The 21267-nt window shown below is 46.4% G+C and overlaps 2 protein-coding genes and 1 pseudogene across 2 annotated transcripts in view; 2 read left to right on the top strand and 1 right to left on the bottom strand.

Annotated features, from left to right (window-relative positions):
• The window catches only part of LOC116913340, a 27159-nt pseudogene extending 6053 nt beyond the window's left edge, over window positions 1-21106 (bottom strand).
• Window positions 11902-14554, top strand: LOC116913338 (syncytin-B). Its single transcript, XM_032917489.1, has one exon. It carries the CDS (start codon window positions 12116-12118, stop codon window positions 13967-13969), a length of 1854 nt encoding a protein of 617 aa, XP_032773380.1. The 5' UTR covers window positions 11902-12115; the 3' UTR covers window positions 13970-14554.
• The window catches only part of Slc25a37 (solute carrier family 25 member 37), a 41816-nt gene continuing 41315 nt past the window's right edge, over window positions 20767-21267 (top strand). Inside the window, exon 1 of the mRNA XM_032917490.1 lies at window positions 20767-21110. Coding sequence (XP_032773381.1) covers window positions 20901-21110 — 210 coding nt within the window. The 5' untranslated portion in view covers window positions 20767-20900. The remainder of the gene's footprint in view (window positions 21111-21267) is intronic.

A 21267-nucleotide genomic window follows, 5' to 3' on the forward strand; every position in this document is an offset into this window, starting at 1 on the left:
ACTCACCGAATGAACACTCTTGCTTAGCACACACCACAGAAGCCTCCTTCAGCCTGTAGCTACCTAGTTATTTTTTAAAATAAATTTTATTTCATTTAATTTGTACGGGTGTTTGCCTACATGTATGTTTGGGTATCATTTGTGTTCCTGTGCCTGGTGCCCACAGAGGCTAGAAGAGGCTGCTGGATTCCCTGGAGCTGGAGTTACAGAGAGTTATGAGTTGCCATGTGGATTCTGAGAATCAAACCTGGACCCTAGAGGAACAGGTGATGCTTTTAACCACTGACCTGCCTTTTCAGCCCTTCACTTTTTTAAAGATATCCTTGAAATCTTGGGGTTGGAAACACATGTTATTTAAATTTGTCTAAGCTGGATTCCCAAGAAGTAGGAGCCTGGTAGCTGTCACCCTAACTCAGCTCAGGCTGTACATTTTGAAAGTGCTCAAATACTATTTGACAAATGAGTGAGCCGCTCTTGGGTGTTGCTGAAGATGGTTACTTCCTTCTGGGTATTGTTTGCAAACCTTTTTGGTGACTGCTGATACACCCTACAGAGTAACACTGCAGACTTTCTGGATTCAGCGGCCTGCCTTGGTGGATGCACTGAGAAGACTTCAATTTCCATGGTGGGGTTTGTGCTCCAGATTTATAGTTGGGACTAGAAGGCAAGGCCAGCCATGGGTTTACAGAGAGAACCAAGTCTCTGGAATGTGATGATGATGAGGAGGAGGAAGAGAAGGAGGAGGAGGAGGAGGAGGAGGAGGAGAATGTGTTGATGATTCTTTGTAGAGTGGCTGTGAACTTACAATTTTCTTATCTTAGGCTAATATGATATAATTTTTAGTGATAAAATACATGTGGCACAGCTATGACTTTTTTTTTTTTTTGGTTCTTTTTTTCGGAGCTGGGGATCGAACCCAGGGCCTTGCGCTTCCTAGGCAAGCGCTCTACCACTGAGCTAAATCCCCAACCCCACAGCTATGACTTTCACATTCTAAATGTATAGTAATGGCACTAAGTACATTCACATTATGATGCAACCACTCCCATCAGTCTGTCCAGAACATTCCATCACATCAATCTAAAACTGTTTACTAAACATCAAGTGCTCATTTTCCCTCCCTTCTCAGGCCTTGGGAGCGACAACTGTTTCTGTGCTTGCGACTCTGACTCTTCTAGGTACCTCATGTAAGTAGACTCAAAACATTTGTTTACAAAATGTTATTAATTACTATTATGCATAATTGCACTATGTGGGTATGGTGGATGTGCCAGGGCTAGCGGAGCCTTCCTGTAATGCACATCGAATGTCTTTGGGGCCCCACAGCTTCAGAGCTTCACCTCCCAGAGGAATCACTAGATTTGAAGTGAGGACTTGAATTCTCACATCACCCTTCAAAGGCGCTGATTGTTCATAATTTCCATAATTTCTATTTGCCTCTGTGACTTAAGTCTTTGAGTTTATGTCAACTCACTTATCTCTTTTTGAGAAAGAATTAGCCTCAAACTAAGATGACCTGTACCTGCTCTGGGTATAACTTTCTTTTCTGGACACTTCACTCATGCAGTATAACAAATAATGCTCCCCCCCTTTTTTTTTAATAAAATATCATTGATTCAATCATTAAACATCTTTTATTGGTTGTCTAGTGAAGGCAATCAATGTAGTATCTTGGAACTTGACTTCTGGACCCAGACTTCCTAGGTCAGGATCTAAGTTACATCCTTAACCATGTGTAACATTCCACAGGCTTTTTTACTTCTTAGGGCTTCTGGTTCCTTATCTGGCCCACCTCATTGTGCTATTGTGCAGGTTAAATGATCTGCTGGATTGAAAACATCAAAGGGTTTGGCCCTCCATAAATGGGCTATTTCACTGCACAGATAGGGCATTGGCCTGGGTGCTGGAAATGACAGCCAGCCAGGTTGACCAGCAATAGACCCTTTGTGGTTTGCAGTCTAGTGAAATGGCTAGGCTAGTAAGAAATTACATGACAGCTTGGATTTATGCATAGGCAAGTGTGTAATTAAAAGATACATTTTTGTGCAAAGACCTCGGTCAGTTGCACTCGAGCAAATCTTAGGATTAGAGAATTATATAGTAAAAATGAACAATTGTTAGGTTTCTACGTGTATAGACCTTAGAAAATGTCAGTGAACAAAAAGAATCTTTCCCCTAAGAAGCTAACATTGTTTTGGTGTGGGGCAGGCAGCAGCAAACAATAAACATAGACATTCAAATTAACGATGTATGAATCAAGAAATGCAACTGTGTTGTATGAGAGGCTTTACTTAGTTATTGTGTGTTGTGTGTATGTGTGTGTGTGTATGTGTGTGTGTGTTTGTGTAGTGTATGCATGAGTGGAGTGTTTGTATGTATGTGTTGTGTATGTGGTAATGTTCCTGTAGTGTATGCATGGGTGGACTGTCTGTATGTTTGTGTAGTATAAGCATGAGTGGAGTGTGCATGCGTTTGTGTAGTGTATGCATGAGTGTGCTATGTGTGTGCATGTTTATATAGTGTATGCATGGGTATACTGTGTATGTATGTTTGTGTAGCATATGCATGAGTGAATTGTGTGTGTATTGGGGTCATATGCCCAGGTATGTGTATATGGAGGTCAGAGGTTGATGTTAGATCTCCTCTTTTATCACTATATTCTCCTTCCCTTCTTTTTCTTCCTCTTTCTTCTTCTTCCTCCTCCCCTTCTTCTTCTCCTTCTTCTTCTTCTTCTTCTTCTTCTTCTTCTTCTTCTTCTTCTTCTTCTTCTTCTTCTTCTTCTTCTTCTTCTTCTTCTTCTTCTTCTTTCCTCTTCTTCTTCTTCCTCTTCCTTCTTCTTCTTCCTCTTCCTTCTTCTTCCTCTCCTCCTCCTCCTCCTCCTTCTTCTTCTTCCTCTTCCTCTTCCTCCTCCTCTTCCTCCTCCTCCCCCCCTCTTCTTATTTTCCTTCTTCTTTTTCTTCTTTTTGAGATAGTCTGTGGCTTATCCTGAAGCTTGCTGATTGGTTAGGCTGGCCATCAAACTCTTGTGATCCTCCTGTTTCTGCTCCCAGTTGGTTATAGACACACTTTTGACATGAGTTTGGGGGATCTAAAGGCAGGTTCCCATGCTTTCAGGGTGATCACTTTACTCAGTTTTGGTGTTATGTTGAACTTATGCCAATTTGATTCTTGATAGATGGGGTGAGTGTTTTGTGTGAATAGATTTGAGACTGGGGGATGATTCCAGGGTGTTTGTTTGAGCTACTAGAAGCAAGCCTTGGAGGTTAGAATGGCTTTCTAGGGGAGGCAACTTCTGTACTGGAAGTGGAAGGGGGATCTGTATCCACCTAGCTGAAGAGAGGCAGGAGAAGGGTCCTAGGGCTGGACACCCCACACAAAAACAATAACAGCACTGTATGGAGTCCCACCTATTCAGAAGTTCTTCGCCCTGCATATCACATTCCTTATGTTTGGATTGAAGTGGAATATCATATATATTTAAAACATATTTATTATGCTTTTAAACAGATGTGTGTATGCACGTGACTATGCATGTGGGTGTGTGTGCCTGTGCATGTGGAGGCCAGAAGAAACTCTGGGTATTGCTCCTCAGATGTTATCCACCTTCTTGGAGGCAGCATCTCTTTTGAGCCTGGAGCTCACTGATTATGTTAGACTGGCTAGCCAGAGAGCACAGGAGTTTCTCTTGGCTCAGCCTCCCTACCACTGGGATTCTTAGCACGCACCACTATATGCCTGACATTTTTTACATAGTTTCTGGGGATCAAACCCTGGATTTTATCAAAGCCCTTTACTAAGCAAGTTATTTTTTTAGTCTATATATCTTAATTTTTTTGAAGATTTAAAGACTCTTAACATCCCAAGAAGCATCATGTCCTCTAAGAGGCGTGTGAGTCTTAAATCTGTGACGCTTTCCAATAGTTGATTAAATAAACCAAAGTTGAACTGAAACTGGCCCTTCCTGCTGATGGTGCCACCATTAGTCAATCTCCATTAGGTGCAGATTCCCACAGATTCAATCCATGTATTTGGCCCGAATGTCTCCATCTTTCTTTAATAACAGTCCTTAGGAAGGAAGGAGATAAGAGATGTGGAAGTGCTTGAAAACTCCCAGAAGCCATGTAAGCCGCCATTATTTAGCGTCTTCCAATCATTGTGGAGGTACAGAGGCATGGGGACTAAGTGGAGAGATTAACTGAGTGGAGTCTAATGGTAGATTACAGGACAAAGGGACACCCAGCAGTGCTGAAAGTGCCCTCCCCCCATTTCTGCCTCTCTAGAGAGCTAGGAGGTAGTATTCTCACACCCAGGCAGGTACTGTGTCTTGAGTAATATGCATGCCGTTTGATGTCTGTTTCTGGTGGGTTCATATTAGAAGCAGAGCTGTAGGTTATATTCACAGTCAGCTTTAGCAGATACTGCCGGACTGCCTTCCAACTTGGCTGTATAATATCAATGCTGGTTAGTTTTCACAAACAGACTAAAAATGCTAGGTGTGTTCATCAACTGCCCCGATTTTTAGTAAATGCTCCTTTGTAGGTAGATTTCCAGTGAAAAACTGCTGCCACCTAGACCAGCTGGGTGACTTTGGGTTCCCTTTTAAAGGATGTCTTTATTACATTAAGGGGACCCCTGTAATCGACAAAGCAGAATTATAACATTACAGTTTATGTGTAGCTGGAGCTTTAATCGAGGGAAAAGGCACCATCCAGTTGGTTTGAGTATAGTCTGGGAATCTCAGATATTAGATCCGCCCACTAGCACAGTGGGGCCTTTGGGAAACCTGAGTCTGGGACTCCTCACAGTCTTCCTGTGCTATCCTTTCTTCCTCCTCCTCTTTCTTTCACCCTCTCCTGTCTCTCTTTTTCATTTCTGCAAGTAAACAAGGTTTGCACAGAGGCAGAAGAACAGCTACCTATAGCAAGGAGGGAACTTGAAAAGGGGCTGCTGTTTTTGTTTTGCAAGATATACATTTTTAAGTCTCTCTCCCTCTTTCTCTCTGAGTGTATGCACATGAATACAGGTGACCATGAAGACCAGACTAGAAGAGGGTGTCATCCCTTGGAGCTGGAGTATGGGTGTGGGGAATTGAGTCACCACAACACTCCCCCCCCCCGAGATAGAGTCTCACTATAATCCAGGCTGGCCTGGAGCTCTTTGAATTTATTCCATGTGGGCCTTAAACTCAAAATGTTCTTCCTGCCTCAGCCTCAGGAGTGTTAGGATTACAGCTATGCACCACTACCCTCTGTGAGACGGTTACCATAGTTAACCTTTCTTTATCACCTGAGAGTCTCTGGTGCCAACTCAACCCTGCTTTGTCAGGAGGTGACATGAGTTCCTTTGCCTGATATCTCCTGTGGATTCACAACTGGTCCTCTAGTAGCAGCTGAAAGCTGGGAGACACATGCTATAAATAAATAGATTCTACTGACAGAGGATACCAGTGTGAAAGCCACAGAGACAGTTGTAGGGGCTAACATCCTTGATCACCAGAGGACAGCTCCTCACAAGGACAGCTCTTAGAAGTAGAGGTGTCTCTTTACTAAGTCCTGGTATTGCCTCCAAACCATGTGCTTCTGAGTTTTCTGCCACTCTGTCTTCATTCTCCTAAAGTGTACCCCTTCTATGCTCAGCTGTCTGTCTGGGGCACTGGAAATGGTGTACCTATGCTGTCTGGAAGACTGTAACTACTGATTGTCTTATTCAGGTGGAACCTTTGTGTAAACCATCTGGGGGAAGTCAGCCAACATGGCTGCACTCTGATGTGCTGTGTACTTGGCTGGAGTTGGCAATAGGTGACTACTGATTTGTTTAGAGCACATATCTGAGACAGGACTAATGACAGCAATAAAAGAGTCTGATCAGCCTCAGAATTTGTTACAGAAGTGAGGATATTGACCAGGTGGGAGTGGCTCACATTTATAATTTCAGCACTTAGGAGGCTGAAACAGGAGGATCACAGAAAGTTTGAGGCCACAGAGTGAATTCAAGGCTAACTTGTGGCTATAAATGTAGATCTTGATTGAAACAAAACAAAATAAAACCAATACAAAACAAACGAGGAGTGAGCAAGGGAAAGAGTTGGAATCTGTAAAGTTTGGTACCAGCAACCTTGTTTGTACTCCTGGACAAGTTACTTTATTTGGATCACTTTTGCTGACCTACAAAATGGGATACAGAGAGTAGATGATATGCGAGGTCTTGCACAGGTCCTCAGTTTTGTAACTTCATGTTATCCTAAGAGACGTAGCCTCTTAATTACCTTTTGTAATAGAGACTTTGGAAGAATCAAGTATAACATTTCTGTATTGTCTCTCCATCCTTATTCGGAGCATCTAGACCTGAGTTACAGCATGGTGTTTCTGCTATGAACCATGGATACCTGCAGTACTTTCAGGCTATCACACAGGAATGGAAAACTCTTTACCAAAGATGTTCTCACTGCATTAGGAATATTTCTTGTTGACTCAGTGTGTGTCCAAGGAGTGGTTAGACATACCTGAACCATACTGTAGAATGAAAGGTGTCAGGATCAGGGAAGAAACAGTGTCACGTGTCAGGGCTCATCTCTCTACTGAGATGTCAGAGAAGTTCTAGGGAACACGTGCCATGTGTCTAGTGTTGGGACTGGATGTTGACTGCCATTTTGATGGGTAGAGTTGTGTACAGGCTTTTATTTCTAAGATGTCAGGAGATGTAGGGAGATGATGGAGGATAAAAGGGAAGGAATGGCTGGGATTGTGGTGACCTATGTCCTGGCTTTCTCAGGACCCCCAGTGTATACTTTCTGACATGAAGTGATCAATGAGGGCATTTTTTTATCCCCAAGAGTGGCTCCATTTGGGGGTTAAGTTCCAGACTCAGTGTGGCCCCAAGGGATGCTGTTTCAGAGGCCAGAGACACATTTGGCTGATGAGATCTGAGGGGTAGAAAGGGAGAACCAGGAAGTCCATGCTTTTGGATGGTAAAAGCAGGTAAAGTGTGGGGGAAATGGTGCTGGAAGGATGTGGTACCCAGGCTGGTGATCCCAGCTACTTGGGAGGCCAAGACAGAAAAACTTAAGGTCAAGGTTTGTCTGGATAGTGGAGTGAGCTCAAGGACAGCTTAGGTAACATGCAAGACTGTGCCTCAAAATGAAAACTCAGAAGAGGCCTGGTGATTTAGCTTAGTGGTAGAATACTAGCCTTCTAAATGCTAGGCCCTAGGCTCAGTCCTTAGTATTCAAAGGGGAAAAAGTCATGATTGTGGAGAAAGGTGATACATTTAGTCTGAAAACAGAGCTGTAGTGGGTTGTGCCCTGACTGAGCCCAACCCTAGGTCAGCATTTTTTTTTAAGGGGATAAGGGTAAGAAATACTAATCAGCATTGGATCCCAAGGACTCCTGGATTCTGCCTGTACCTCACTGTTTAGAGCTGACTCATGTCCCTCTACATTCACACCCAGTCAGAACCCAGGAATGTGACTTTGGGGTCTTTGCAGGCATAATCAAGTTCTCATGAGGTCATAGTAGGATAGGATATGCCCTATGTCCAGTGTGCTGATGCACTTACAGGAAGAGCTAAAAAAGCACAGGAAGAAGAGTGCATCGGAGCAATGTGCTTGTGAGCTGTAGTATTCACCATGGCCATAGCATTTGGTAAAACTCTCCCATTTTGGTTACACAACAATTCTCCAAACCCAAATGATTTGGCTTCCAGAACTAAAGTAAGGTATGGTAAGACTCTTGCCTTCCCATCCTGTTGACCCCCTGTCATGGCTGCCGCAGATGTTTATACATCCCCTGACATTTTATTTTAATCCATCACTCACATTATGCCATAGTTAATCATAGCAATGGCCAAACATGGAGAGGGGGAGTTAGTTCCTTTCTCCTGTTTCCTTTCTGTTGTATAACTACCCCAACCTATAAGCAGAGAGGGGACTGTCTGGTTTCTTAGAGACCTCAAGCCTAGGTGGAGTGTTTTCCTGGGACTGTATAGTCCCTCTCCTTCATGATTCAACTCTTACCAAGCAGAGTTGCTGGGCTGAAGGGTCCTTCTTTTGTTTCTCCTTCCTTACTTGTCTCATTAATGGGCCACCAATCCTCTAAAACACCTAGCCGCTTCCCTTTGGCACTTTTACTCATACAGTTATCAACCCTGTGACTAAAAGGTTCTATTAAGTCACAATGTCTTGTGTTGTACTGTGCTATTGTCCTGGCCAAAGTACCCCACTTGACAAAGGCTACTGTTGGCCAGAGGAAAGCATGCTTGACTGTCAAATTCAAAAGAACCTTGAAAATTTTCTCCAACCCAATGGAAAATGGGCCAAGTGTCCCTGTCAGCCTTTGTGAGTCTTTGCTCCACCTTTCAGGTCCTTCTGGTCTGACTGGACAGGTTCCCTAAGTCTTATTCTTCTCTTCTTAAATATGGACACCCTTTGATTTGCCTTTCTCCTTGGATTTTCATCCTGGAGATGTGACTTCTCACCTGCTACTGTCCCACCTCTAATGACAGCACCCTTTCCCCTGTCGCTCTCCACCTCCCAACCTGAGGAGACCACCCTCCCCAGGCCGGGCACTGAGGTTTAACCTACCAACCTCCCTTCCCAAGTCTCCGTCTGTCTCTCCCTGCCCTCCATGCCTCACACCTGTTCTCTTCAACAGCTCCTCCTGACAAGGCTTACTCCATTCTTATGCTCTCTAAGGTCACCTTCCTTAAAGGCCTCGTGTTTGTCCACATTCCCTTTTATGTTACACACAAAACAGAAATGTGTTTGAACCTCCTTTTCCCCAACCCAATGCCTATCACAAAGGATGTCAACATCTTACCCAGATCTGACCCAACATGACATATTTCACCTTGAGCACCAGCTCATGGCAGCTCATGCACACACCAACACTCCTCATGCCCAGGGTGGGGATTATAACCCCGTTGGTGCTGTGACAGTTTCAGACACCCACTGGAAGTGTCATGCAGTTCAGATGAATTCCTAAATGGCTGCATGGCTCCCAGCAAGAATAAGGCTGATCTTAAGCCAGTCAATTACGACAAAAAAAGCAAAGACATTCCTCAGGGAGCTGATGAAAATCCAGCTTTCTTTTTCTCCTGCTTACTCAAAACCATGACCAAAGACACTGGTTTGCGCCCTGATGGGAGATTATATCTCTGCCTTCATTTTATCTCTCTGTCGGTACCCGCATTAGGAAAGAACTCCGAGTAGTAGAGGAATGCCGCTCATACCCTCAAAAGGACATTAGAAAATAGCCTTTAAGGTCTTTACCAACAGAGAGGAGTCTCTTAATCTTGAACACATGAACAAGATCAGGCAGAATACCAAATGCTGGCAGTAGCCTAACTCCAGGATTCATAGAGGATAACTCAAAACAGGGGCGTGACACCCGCCCCTCTCAGGGCTAGCCCACCCAGGGCCTGCTTTAAATGTGCTCAAAGGGGCCACTGAGCAAGAACCCACCTGGCCTACAACTCCTACTCACATGAGAGCAAAGGGAGAAAGGTTGCTGGCAAGAAGACAAACATCGCATCCCAATTCCAAGACTAAAGCTCCGTGAATTTTCTGAGTGACAACCAAGCAACTGAATGGGCCCTTGGAGGTGCAGCTTTCAAATGCCCCTCACTCAGTCTGGGGAACACTGGCCATAGCTGGTAAGGTTATTCTTTTTTTATTTCATACAAGAGTGAATTGCTCAGTTTTATCAGAATTTGCTGGATCTCTCTCTCTCTCTCTCTCTCTCTCTCTCTCTCTCTCTCTCTCTCTCTCTCTGTGTGTGTGTGTGTGTCTTGGGGGGTCCTTCCTCTATGATGGGGGTGAAAGTCATTCCCAGTTAAGGCTAAACAGACTCTTCAATGACTATGTAACCTTTTGGGTTATCTCTTTCCCTGATCCCAGTTGTCCAACCATTCTCCTGGGACATGGCATTCTGGAAAGGCTCCATGTCTCTCTTATCTTTCCATTACAGAGTCCCTTCAAAGTAACTTACTTCTTACTACTTTGAATCAGACCTTACTGGTCCCAGGACATCTTCACTGCTCTTTATTCTCCATTCCTCCTCTGGTCTCGGATCCTGCCTACCACACAGTCGCTACCCATCAAACCTCTATACTGATTAAATTGTAGGACCCCTTTGGGTTGCTTGTCTGTTTTGTTGTTGTTGTTCCTGTTGTTTTGTATGCAAGGCTCAATACTTTCTTACCCCTCAAGGAGTACCCCTTACTGGCCTCAAGGAGTTTAAACCTGTAATTTTCCGAGGCCTTAAAACCTATGTTTTAGGACTTATCAACTCTTCCCAGCACTCCTGTTCTAGCATTCTGGAAGCCAGATAGCTCTTGTCACCTAGTCTAACACTTGCCTGATTAACCCAGCTGTAAATTTCATTTCCCCTGGTCATCCTCCATGTGCTCTTAGCCATTGAGCCATTGATCCATCGAGCCATTGCCTCTCCTGCCCCATGGGAGGAGCCCTTTTAAAGAATCCTATCAAGCTGAAGGTTGTGACTCTGTCACAGATGATACTACCGAAGAAGTTCAATCTTTCCCTTCCCCCTCCTCCCACCTCATGACAAGCAGAACTCATTGCTCTTCCCTGCCACTCACATTAGCATGAAACCAAAGGCTAACTAACATCTACCTCAATTCCAAAGATGCACTCCATGTCCTAATTCTCATGCCACAATTTGATAAGAGAGAGAGGCTGTCTGCACTCCCCCCCCACGCTCCCCCCGAGAACCCCTATCATTATTGACGTTTTTCAAGCTGCCTGGATGCCTCTGACTGTCGCAGTCCTCTACTGCACAAGTCAGATAGCCAAAGGCAACTCTTGAAGCTGACACCCTTATTAGACAGGTAACACTGGCCTCCGCCCCGCATTCTTCCAGCCCTCTGGAGTCTGCTCACCCAGAGTCTGCCTTCTTTGTTTGTTCACTCTCTGGTCTTTCCAGTCCTTGTCCCCTCTCAACATATCCACTTCCTGTGTGTGCATGTATGGTGGTGGTGGGTGGGTGGGAAGTGGGTGCAACCATCCTCAAAGATTCTTGGGAATCCCATCACCCTCTTTTCTGTTCAAGTATGGGACCTCCTTTCCACCCTACAAGATGTGGGATATTCGCTTCTGCTCACCTTACTGGAAGCCTACCTCTACCTTCCCCACCTTGTCACAGACCTTCCACACCACGCCCCCTTCCTCACTCACCAAGCCCAGGGACATTTCCTGGGACAGAACTAGCAGATGGACTTCCCCCACATGCTGCCCTCCCAGTGTCTGCTCTGCTGGTAGATGCTCTTTCAGGATAGGCAGAGGCTTTCCCCACGGGGTCTGAGAGGACACAGAGGCTGCTCACACCTTTCCAGTTTCAAATCACCCCTTGCTTTGGTCTGCTTTCATTGACACTGTCTGACAATCAGCCCAGTTTTTTATTTTTAAGGTAATTCAATGCTTGACTACTTAACTCCCTTAGGCATCAAATACTGTTTTCTCATTCCTGTAGACCTCAGTCCTCAGGGAAGGTGGGTCATGACAAGGCTTTTCTCAAACAACACTTAGCTCGTGGTTGAAGTCAAACTGTCTTGGCCAGCTCTTCTACTGTTCTTTCTTTCTTTTTTTCAGGTTCTCTCCAGTAAAGCCCGTTGACCTCAGCCTCTTAGGATTCAAGCACAGCTAGCCCATTGCTACCTTTTCCTTAGCACCTCATTCCCATTTCTGGATGTATGGACTACTTTAGATCTAACCAGCCACATTCTGCCAGCATTTGGCTCACAAACACCTCCCTAAAATCATACTCATCTTGAGTCTTCTGGGAAGGGATCTTCCCAGGTAATTGTGACTACTCAACTCAACAGCAAGAAAAGGTAAAGGGCATCTCTCACTGGCTGCACTACTCTGAGTTCAGAAGGGCTCGAGATCCTAACTTGAAAACTCAATCCTTCTGGTGACCCTCCTATTTATGCTCCTTCTCTCCCAGGTCTGACCTCTCACCTCATACCCTGCGGAGCCTGCAGCCACCCTGACTTTATCAGCTACCTCTGAACACCCCAACTGAACAAGTTTCAGGACTCAAGAGTCCACGGGATCAACTTCTTTGCACCCCACACTACTGCTGGCCACTCTGGAAGCACCATGACACACCTTTGGGTCCTCTGTTTTGTCCTTTTCCCTTCCTCCTTGTCCTATCCCGAGAGCTGGATGCCCCTTATAAACCTCACTCACCACATCCTACGGGATGCCAACTCTTCCCTGTTTTCCAACTGCTGGGTCTGCTTGTCCACCCAAACCCAACGGTCCCTGGCAGTCCCAGCCCCACTGTCCACTTGGACAGACACACCCATGAAGCTTCACCTTACCTACTCAGTCAAGGCCTTCCCTGGCTCCTTTCCCATTAGCGACCTTGAAAGACGCCTCCGTCTCTTCCACCCACTGATTGCCTCCTATCCCTTCCACAATCCTGAGAGAAGGGCGATCACTTTTCTTCAACTCGTCAGCTCAACAGGCATATTTCGGATCATCACCCGGATAACCTCTGTGATATATCCTGATAAGGACCATTTCTTCGAATCTGCCCAGCGCCCTCTCTTGGGACCACTCTTTACTGAGACCGTCCTCAGGTCACAGGCCCCACTCTGCATATCCCGCTTCTTCAAGGTCTCAGCTTATGCCACTTTTGTAGGCAACCTCTCTGCTTCTCTCTGCAACTACACCCTTCGTATTTCACCTTCTACCAGCCATGAAAACCTAGATCTTTCCATCACCCATCCATTCAAACAGGCAATGAAAAGACCCAATGCCAAATGGAAAAACCCACTCCGTTTCTCCGGGCCCCCCTCCCTAATCTTCTCGAAGCCCTCTTACCATCCCTGCCCAGCAGACAAATACTGCCACACCTCCCCGGCCACTCCCTGGATGCGCTGTCCTCACGCCCCCTCTAGCACCTGCTATAACCTTACCTTATTTGAATCAGATAACTTAACCCATCCTGTCACCATGTCAGTGGACTCTACCCATTTCAAGGCCAAACTCCAGGGGCGCAGAGACCCTTATCCTCTCTCCCATTATCAGCCTATCCCGGGAGCTGCCCTGTCTGGACAGTATTCAGTCTGGGAGAATGAGATCACTATCCAAGAAAACTGGGGAGTCACCTCCAACATTTTCTCACATCTGCTCACCTTCTCGTACATCTTCTGTCTCAACTCTTCAGGAGTTTTCTTCCTCTGCGGAACATCGACTTATGTCTGCCTCCCAGCCAATTGGTCCGGTGTCTGTACCCTTGTCTTCCAATACCCGGATATTGAACTCCTCCCCAATAACCAAACGGTGCCTGTCCCCCTTTTTGCTTCAGTTCTTTCCTCGGCCTCAGCTCTTCGTCCAAAGAGGTCTCCACACCTCCTCCCCTTCCTTGCAGGCCTGGGCATCTCTTCTGCCCTTGGTACGGGTATAGCTGGCTTGGCCTCCTCAACTCTATATTTCCAACGGCTTTCTAAGGCTCTCTCAGAAACCCTGGAAGAAATAGCTGCCTCTATTACTACCCTCCAGAACCAAATAGACTCGCTTGCGGGTGTTGTTCTCCAAAACCGCAGAGCTCTGGACCTCATCACCGCCGAAAAAGGGGGCACCTGTCTCTTCCTCCAGGAAGAGTGCTGCTTCTATGTAAACCAGTCTGGAATAGTCCGGGATGCGGCAAGGAAACTCCGAGAACGAGCATCTGAACTCAGCCAGCATTCTGACTCTTGGGGACAGTGGCCCAACCCTGGACGCTGGCTGCCCTGGCTGACTCCCTTTCTGGGACCTCTTCTCTTCATCTTCTTCCTACTGACATTTGGGTCTTGTCTTCTGAATTGTCTAACCCGTTTTGTGTCGCAGAGACTTGGCTCCTTTGTCCAGGACACTGCCAAAATGCAGGTGGACAGCATCCTCCAAAATTTCCAATATAAAAAACTGCCTCAAGACTCCCAAGATGAGGACACTATTCCTATGTAACAGGAAGAAGTTGTGAGAGCACCAGCTATACCCTTCCTTCTACCCAGTCAACCGAATCCACATCAGGAGTGTCAGCCATGGCCACATGTTTGTATCAGTTTTGATCCCAGAAACTATAGTAATTTGGCTTCCAGGACTAAAGTTACTTATTTTTCTGGATCTGAGCTCCTTCTGCATTATCAGTAGCCCCCACCCCAGACATAGCCTCTAGAGATGTTTCTCTATCACCTGACATTCTTTAATCCATCATTCACCTTACTACTTAACTACTCTTAGCATTGGCCAAGTGGAGGCCAAAGAAGGAATGTTTTCAGTGTCCTGGCTGTAAGTGGAGAATGAACTCTCTTATATAGAGATCTCTGCTCCTCAGGCCTGTTCTGCCACGGAGTGGCTTGCTCCTTTGTCTGTCTTGTTTTCTGACCTCACATGAAGTACATTGAGGGGGTAGGGAGCTTCCAGAAGCTGGAAGGGGGTCAGCAAAGATCCTCTATGACAGTTTTCAGGGAGAGAGAGTAAGACCCTACTCTCCCCTCAACCTTAAACTTTACCCCTCAGAAGATATAATAAACATGTTTCAAGCTGTTAGCCTAGCAGAACTTTGGTATAGCAGGCTCAAGACACCCGAATCAACTCCAAGCCTTAGGTACAGTAGGATATTCAGGTGGAGATCTCTGGGAGCACATGAACCAGGTTTGGAGAGTACTGGCTGAGATAAGATGTATAACTGAGTTGGACTTGGTAATTGGGATGGGCAAGAGGACCACAGGGAAGGGAGGAAAGGAGAGGAAGGAGAGGCCGAGGGATGAAAGAGTGGAAGGTGAGAGAGGAGTTCAGAGGTAGGAGTTCATGCTGGGGATGTTACCAGAGTTGTTAGGGGCAGAGCTGGGGCCCTGGCAGCCCTAACAAGCTAGGTGTGGCCACCTGTCCTCAACAGGCCAATTATTGTCACAATTAATAGTGAAAAGCAGAAAAAACACATTATTCAATGTGGCTACCTTGGGAAGAGGAACAAAGAGGTCTGTGAAGCCCCTCTCTCCCCAAGTCCATGCTCTGGATCCTGACATGAGGTTTGGGTTTAAAGAGAAAACAAGAGGAAGGCATAAGGAAGCAGATCTGTCCAAGGCACAGCCCCTCCTCCCATCATTGTCCCAGTCTGGTCTCTTCTTTGGCAAGGTGGTCAGAGTTGTGTGAAATCTCTTCCTAAGAGGTACATTCCTCCTAACCAGCCCCAGCTTTTTCCTTCAAGGAGCACAGCATTTAGGAATCTTTTCAACAGCCTAAAGGCAAAATGGAGAGGTATAAGTGCCCCTTTAGAGCACCTTCCTTCTAGCCAGGGGAGTGACAGGAGGCAGGTAAGGCCTGGGAAGGGGATTGGGGGGGAGGGCCTGACTTGGCATTGAAGTCATTGGTGAACCTTCTGAGATTGAGGACCTACAGAAAACTGCAGCAGTTTAAAATGAGTGTGCAGAAGTTTAAAAAGTGTGCCTTAAGGACTGAGGCAGATGAAGTGACTCAAGGTCTTCAGGACAGTGCAGGGGAGGGGGATTGGCAACTTTAAAGGGTGAAGCTGGAAGAGAGATTTTATTAGGTAAAGGAAGCACCTGCATGTTTGTGGAAATGGGCTGGGAAATGGAAAGATTACGGAGGTTGAGCTGACACAGTGAGCAGATGGGGGATGGCCCGTGGTCCACCGTACTGTACAAAGACACATGGAGGACTTATTTCAGCCACAGTCCATCGTCACCTTGTCTCCTCCTAGTACCAGCACTGTTTTGCTATGTTCTTTGGCCACGCTGGGCTTTTAGCCTGATAGAGGTTTGGCTCTGGAGTGAGAGCAAGGACAACCGCAGTGGATATATGCTACTTCAAGCTGGTGTCTTCAGGCCATGCAGCATGGGAGAGGGCATCCCCATGAGCAGAACAACAGCTTTATCTTTCAGTACTTGAGCTTGGCTGATGTCATATGTGAAGTCACATGTCATGGTGACTTGTGCACTTGAGTGGCTGAGTCGGGTAAGGGGCAGGCTCCTGAGAGGTAGAGTAGGTTAACAGGGTTAACATCAACTACTGACAGAATCCTCAACCCCTTCCTGTCACCAGCTGCAATCAAAGCCCGGAAACTGAGGCAGTTATGTCTCACCTCTTCATTTTGTCTGTTTCTTCTTTCATGCCCTGGGGAAAGTTATCCCTCAGGGAAACTTATCCCATAGGTCAAGAGTCTATAAAAAGTACTGTTTTTGGAAAAGCAAGGGATTCTGGGGTTATAAGGACAGATATGTGCAGTTGTGAGAACTGTATATGTTTAGAGGTGTTTGTGGTCTTCTTTTTTTTTTTTGGTTCGTTTTTTTTCGGAACTGGGGACCGAACCCAGGGCCTTGCGCTTCCTAGGTGAGCGCTCTACCACTGAGCTAAATCCCGAACCCCATGTGGTCTTCTTGATACATATACACTTGAGTTAAAATTAGCTGACAAGTGCATGCTTTCATTCTTGATCTACTGGTATATTTTATTTAGTATGTGATTAAGTATCCATGGCAGTGGCCTTCAAAGGAAGTAGGCAAATTCAGAGGCCAGAGCCCTATTGTCAGTAAATAGTGGAACCAGAGCTGGCACATGTCTCTGAGGCAAAGTTAGAGGCTGTGCACCCTGCATGCTCAATAACTTCCTCTTTCTAAGCTAAGCTTGGCTTCCAGTTGACCTGGAGCAGATGGCTGACATCTTCGGACCTTCAACAGTCAGGAACTTTATGCAAGACTCCACCAGAATCAGCAGCCTGTGTCTCTGAACCTGACCCTGGAGAGAATATCATCACCTCGGCATCCAGTCTTCTGTTTCTGAGCTCCTTTCTTTCAAAGAAAGTGCTATTTTCTCCTGTGCAGGGTGTGTCTAAAACAGGGTTCTAGAACTGGAATGTGGACGTTGTCCCAACAGGCCTTCCTCCAGAAGTGGAGGAGCAGGGCTGGCTGCTGGATTGCCATGTCCAGGAGTGAGTCCTTCTACTGCTATGCATGGTATTGTTGGAGGTGTGGAGAGCAGACTCCAGGCTAGGCCTCTGAGGATAATTCACAGATGCTCACGGACAAGATGGTTTCTCGAGGGAACAGTTAACTCTCACATCCCAGAGGGTGAGGGATCAAGAAGCCACATATGATACTACCGTGAAGGGATTGGGTGGCTGCCATCAAAGACTCCCAGCAAGCATATGTCTGGTGACCAGACACTGCAATTCTATTGCAGAGGGAAGCCAGTATCCTCCCCAACATCCTCACCCCGAGTGTCTGCTGCCTTCTCAGGGAGCAGAGAACGGCAAGCAACAGAAAATGGATCTGGTTGCACTTCTGCTTTCCGGATCTCTCTAGTTCTATCGACTGGCAGAGCAGCACATCTAAACCCTTGGCTGCAAGTGCATCTTAGAGATGTGGCCACAGCAATACACTGAGTATGAGATTAACTTTGAGCCCACAATCCATCATAGAGAGGGGTAGGAAAAAAATGCTGAGCACTTGTAGTAAACCCAACACAAATTCGCAATTGGTCCTGACTTGAAATTATTTTCATATTTTGACTTTTTTAAAAAAAGATTTATTTATTTTGTGCATGTGAGTACATTGTAGCTGTCTTCAGACACACCAGAAGAGGACATCAGATCCCATTACAGATGGTTGTGAGCCACCATGTGGTTGCTGGGAATTGAACTCAGGACTTTTGGAAGAGCAGTCAGTGCTCTTAACCACTGAGCCATCTATCCAGCCCCTATATTTTGACTTTTTAAAGATATATTTATTTTGTAGTGCATATGAGTATACTGTAGCTAGACACACTAGAAGAGGACATTGGATTCCATTACAGATGGTTGTGAGCCACCATGTGGTTGCTGGGATTTGAACTCAGGACCTCTGGAAGAGCAGTCAGTGCTGTTAACCGCTGAGCCATGTCTCCAGTCCTATTTTGATTTTTAACATTTATTTTTGTATGTATTTCATATGTAAGTACTGTATTTATATCATTTCCCCTTCTTCTCCTCCCTCCAACTCCTCTTGTGTTCTCTGCCACACATACTTCTCAAATTCATGGCCTCTTTCTCTTTTTTGTTAAAAAGATTTATATATTTGTGTATTTTACGCATATGGGTGCTTTGCCTTTGTGTACCTTTTAACACCAGAAAAGGGCATGAGACCCTATTGTAGGTTGTTGTGGGTTGCACACGAGTGCTGGGAATTGAACTCAGGACCTCTAGAAGAGTAGCTAGGACCCCTAACCACTGAACCATCTCTCCAGCCCTGTCCTCTCATTCTTTATTATTGTCATATATACACATGTGCGTTTATAAATACACCCTGCTGAGATAACTTAGTGTTGCTCATATGTGGTTAGGAATGACCTCTTGGAACTGGATAGACTATCAGGGGGCTCATCCCAGGAGAAGACTGATTCTCGGGTGGAGCCTTGTGAGAATTCTCCCATCCATGCCGGAATGTCTACAGGTGCTGTCACTTTTCAGGTCCTATTTAGTCAACGACATGGTTGCCATCTCCTGGGTGTTGCTTCCCTGTCATGTGGAAGACATAGTCTTCCAGTAGATGTTCTTGGTCCTCTGGTTCTCATAATCTTTCTGTCCCCTCTACCTCTATGTTATGTGAGCCTTAGGTGTAGGGTTGTGTCATAGATGTATCAGTTTAGGTTGGGGCACCCTGAGGTCTGTTGTTCTTTGCAATTTGACAAGCTGTGGCTTTCTGTAACGGTCTCTCTGCTTCAAAGAGAAGCTTCTCTGATGAGGGGTAAGAGCTACACCATAGCATTTTTTTTAAAAGAAAAATTCAAACATCTTCTGACTCCAAAGATTATAGTCATATTTTCATTGGCAAGAATCTTTAATTAAAAAAATTAATTTAAAAATTTAAAAATTTCTAAGAACACTCCTCGTCACTGAAAGATTCAATTCCTTCCACCAATGCCATGGTTGCTGGTTTCAGATGGTTTCCTACCCACTGGCATGCAGTATATATATGTCCTTTTATTTTTAAATCACAGAAATAATGTATTAACTGAAACTTGAAAAAAAAATAGTTGCTTGCCATCCCATCACTACAGCAAGTGGTTTCCCTTTCCTTTCTGTGCACAGTCATTTCGTGAGTGTAATGGCCCAAAACTTTGCTTTGCTTTTTTGACGCAGCAGGGCATGAATCATTTCCTTCATGATTGCCCAATAGAACCACAGTTTTTACGGGGTGTGTAATATTTCACCAATATACATCGTCGTTTCTTCATTTCCCCTCTTACAGAATGTTTAGACAGCTTGTAAGTATTTGCTACTACGAAGAATGCTTTCAAAAAGTTTTATATGCATCCCGGGTCTGTCTTCATGTCTCAAATCCAGAAGTGGGATAGGGAGTCCATGTGTATTGGTTGAATATTTCCATTTTTGTACGTATGCAACAGGGTCTCACCCTGAGCTCAGAATGATTTGGAACTCATCATATAGCACAAACTGGCCTCATACTAGTGGCAATCCCCTTGCCTCAGACTCTTGGCTGGTGGGGTACATCCTGTGAGTACCAACAACTTCTGATCAACAGTTCTTAAAGCACCACTTTTGTCAGAAGCAGAGCCTTTGTTAGTGATATGGTATCTACTTTCCTAGTCTCAGGATTCACCTGGAAGCTACCAGGACAGCTTCAGAACACTGGAAAATGGTGCCCTTGGTCTCGACACCTTTATTATCCTCTGCTGAATCCCCGAGGACTGCTTGGGATGTGTTAACCTGAAGCTTGGCAGGTACAGTGTCTACAGGGTCTTCTGCATTCCTGCATATCTCATTGCCCAGCCTTGCTGCTCAGAAGTCTTTACACAAGCGAAGGAGGCCCTGGCACTGCCCTCAGCCTTGGGATGATGTCCTAAATGCATCTAAGGACAGAGCAGCCCATAAGCAGGCAGACCTCTGCTTTTTGATTTCTAGTTTTAACTGCAGATGGAACAAGGCAGTACTAAGTTAAAATAAAGTATCCTGGACTCCAATTCATTGAAGAGAGTCAGCAGGGATGGCTTTAAGGAAAGGCAGTGTTGCAAAGCTTCATTCAGTCACTAGAGCACTCTTGCTGTGACATCAGCTAAAGATCTTACAAACCCCAAGAAAATGACCCAGGGAGCTGCTTAGTGAAGGGTTCTTTCTGTTCCTGCCACTATTGTCTTGATCCATCCAGGATAGGGTGGACTTGGATTTTTTAAGCAACACACACTTAGCCCCTTCGTGTTTTCAGAAGAGAAACGCACCTTCCAATCTATGAGGTTCTCCCCAAGCAAAGCTGACTAGAAGCGGGGGACCTTGACTACCTGGAATGTGCCCTAGCGGAGCACAAAACATGCACATATCCGGGTGTATCCTCGATTCTAGATTCCTACGACCACCATCGTCCAACCACTCTGCTTCATAACTGACATTCCCAGTAACAGCCCTCACCTCCTACCAGATCCCCAGCCTTTGGAATGCTAAAGCTGATTAGCGTCTGCAAAACCACCAATTCTGGGGACCCCCTTCTCCTGATCTTGCAGCTCTGCGCATATCCCTTCTGCTGACTCTCCCCAGGGACCTGACTGTCCCTTGCAGATGGTCACCACCCCTTAGGTAGTACAACTTCCCGGGACACCCCAATGTCTGCTCTCGCCCCCGTCCGGTTGCTTGGAAATGTGCAGCGGGCAGCGACGTCACACAGAGAGGTGGGTGCCCTCTGCTCGGCGCACCAATAGCGCGGCCACCGCCGGCCTCTTCTTCTCCAGCTATTGGTGCTTCTGGCTGCTCGGCTCCACCCCAGCCCGCCATGGCGTCAGCCGCCGCAACCCGGGGGAGGAGGTTCCCACTTTAAGAAGTGAAGTTTTCCTCCCCCTCCCCCTCCTACCCACCTCCTGCCGCCTCCCGCGCCCCACGGGGCCGCGGATGGAGCTCCGCCGTGGCGGCGTGGGGAGCCAGGCTGCCGGCCGGAGGATGGATGGGGACTGCCGCGATGGCGGCTGCGGCAGCAAGGACGCCGGGTCGGAGGACTATGAGAACCTACCGACCAGTGCCTCGGTGTCCACCCACATGACAGCGGGAGCGATGGCCGGGATTCTGGAGCACTCCATCATGTACCCCGTGGACTCCGTGAAGGTGAGGCGCGCAGAGGACTGTGGGGGAAAGGAGCCGGGAGAGCAGCCGCAGCAGCGCGCGCGTTTGCATCCCGCGCAGCCCCAGCCCGGGGCAGAGCCACGAAGCCACGCTGCCGGTTCCCCGGGGCGCGGCGACAGGCCGGGACTCTCTCCCGGAT

This window comes from Rattus rattus, chromosome 12, assembly GCF_011064425.1.
Source record: "Rattus rattus isolate New Zealand chromosome 12, Rrattus_CSIRO_v1, whole genome shotgun sequence".
NCBI lineage: Eukaryota > Metazoa > Chordata > Mammalia > Rodentia > Muridae > Rattus > Rattus rattus.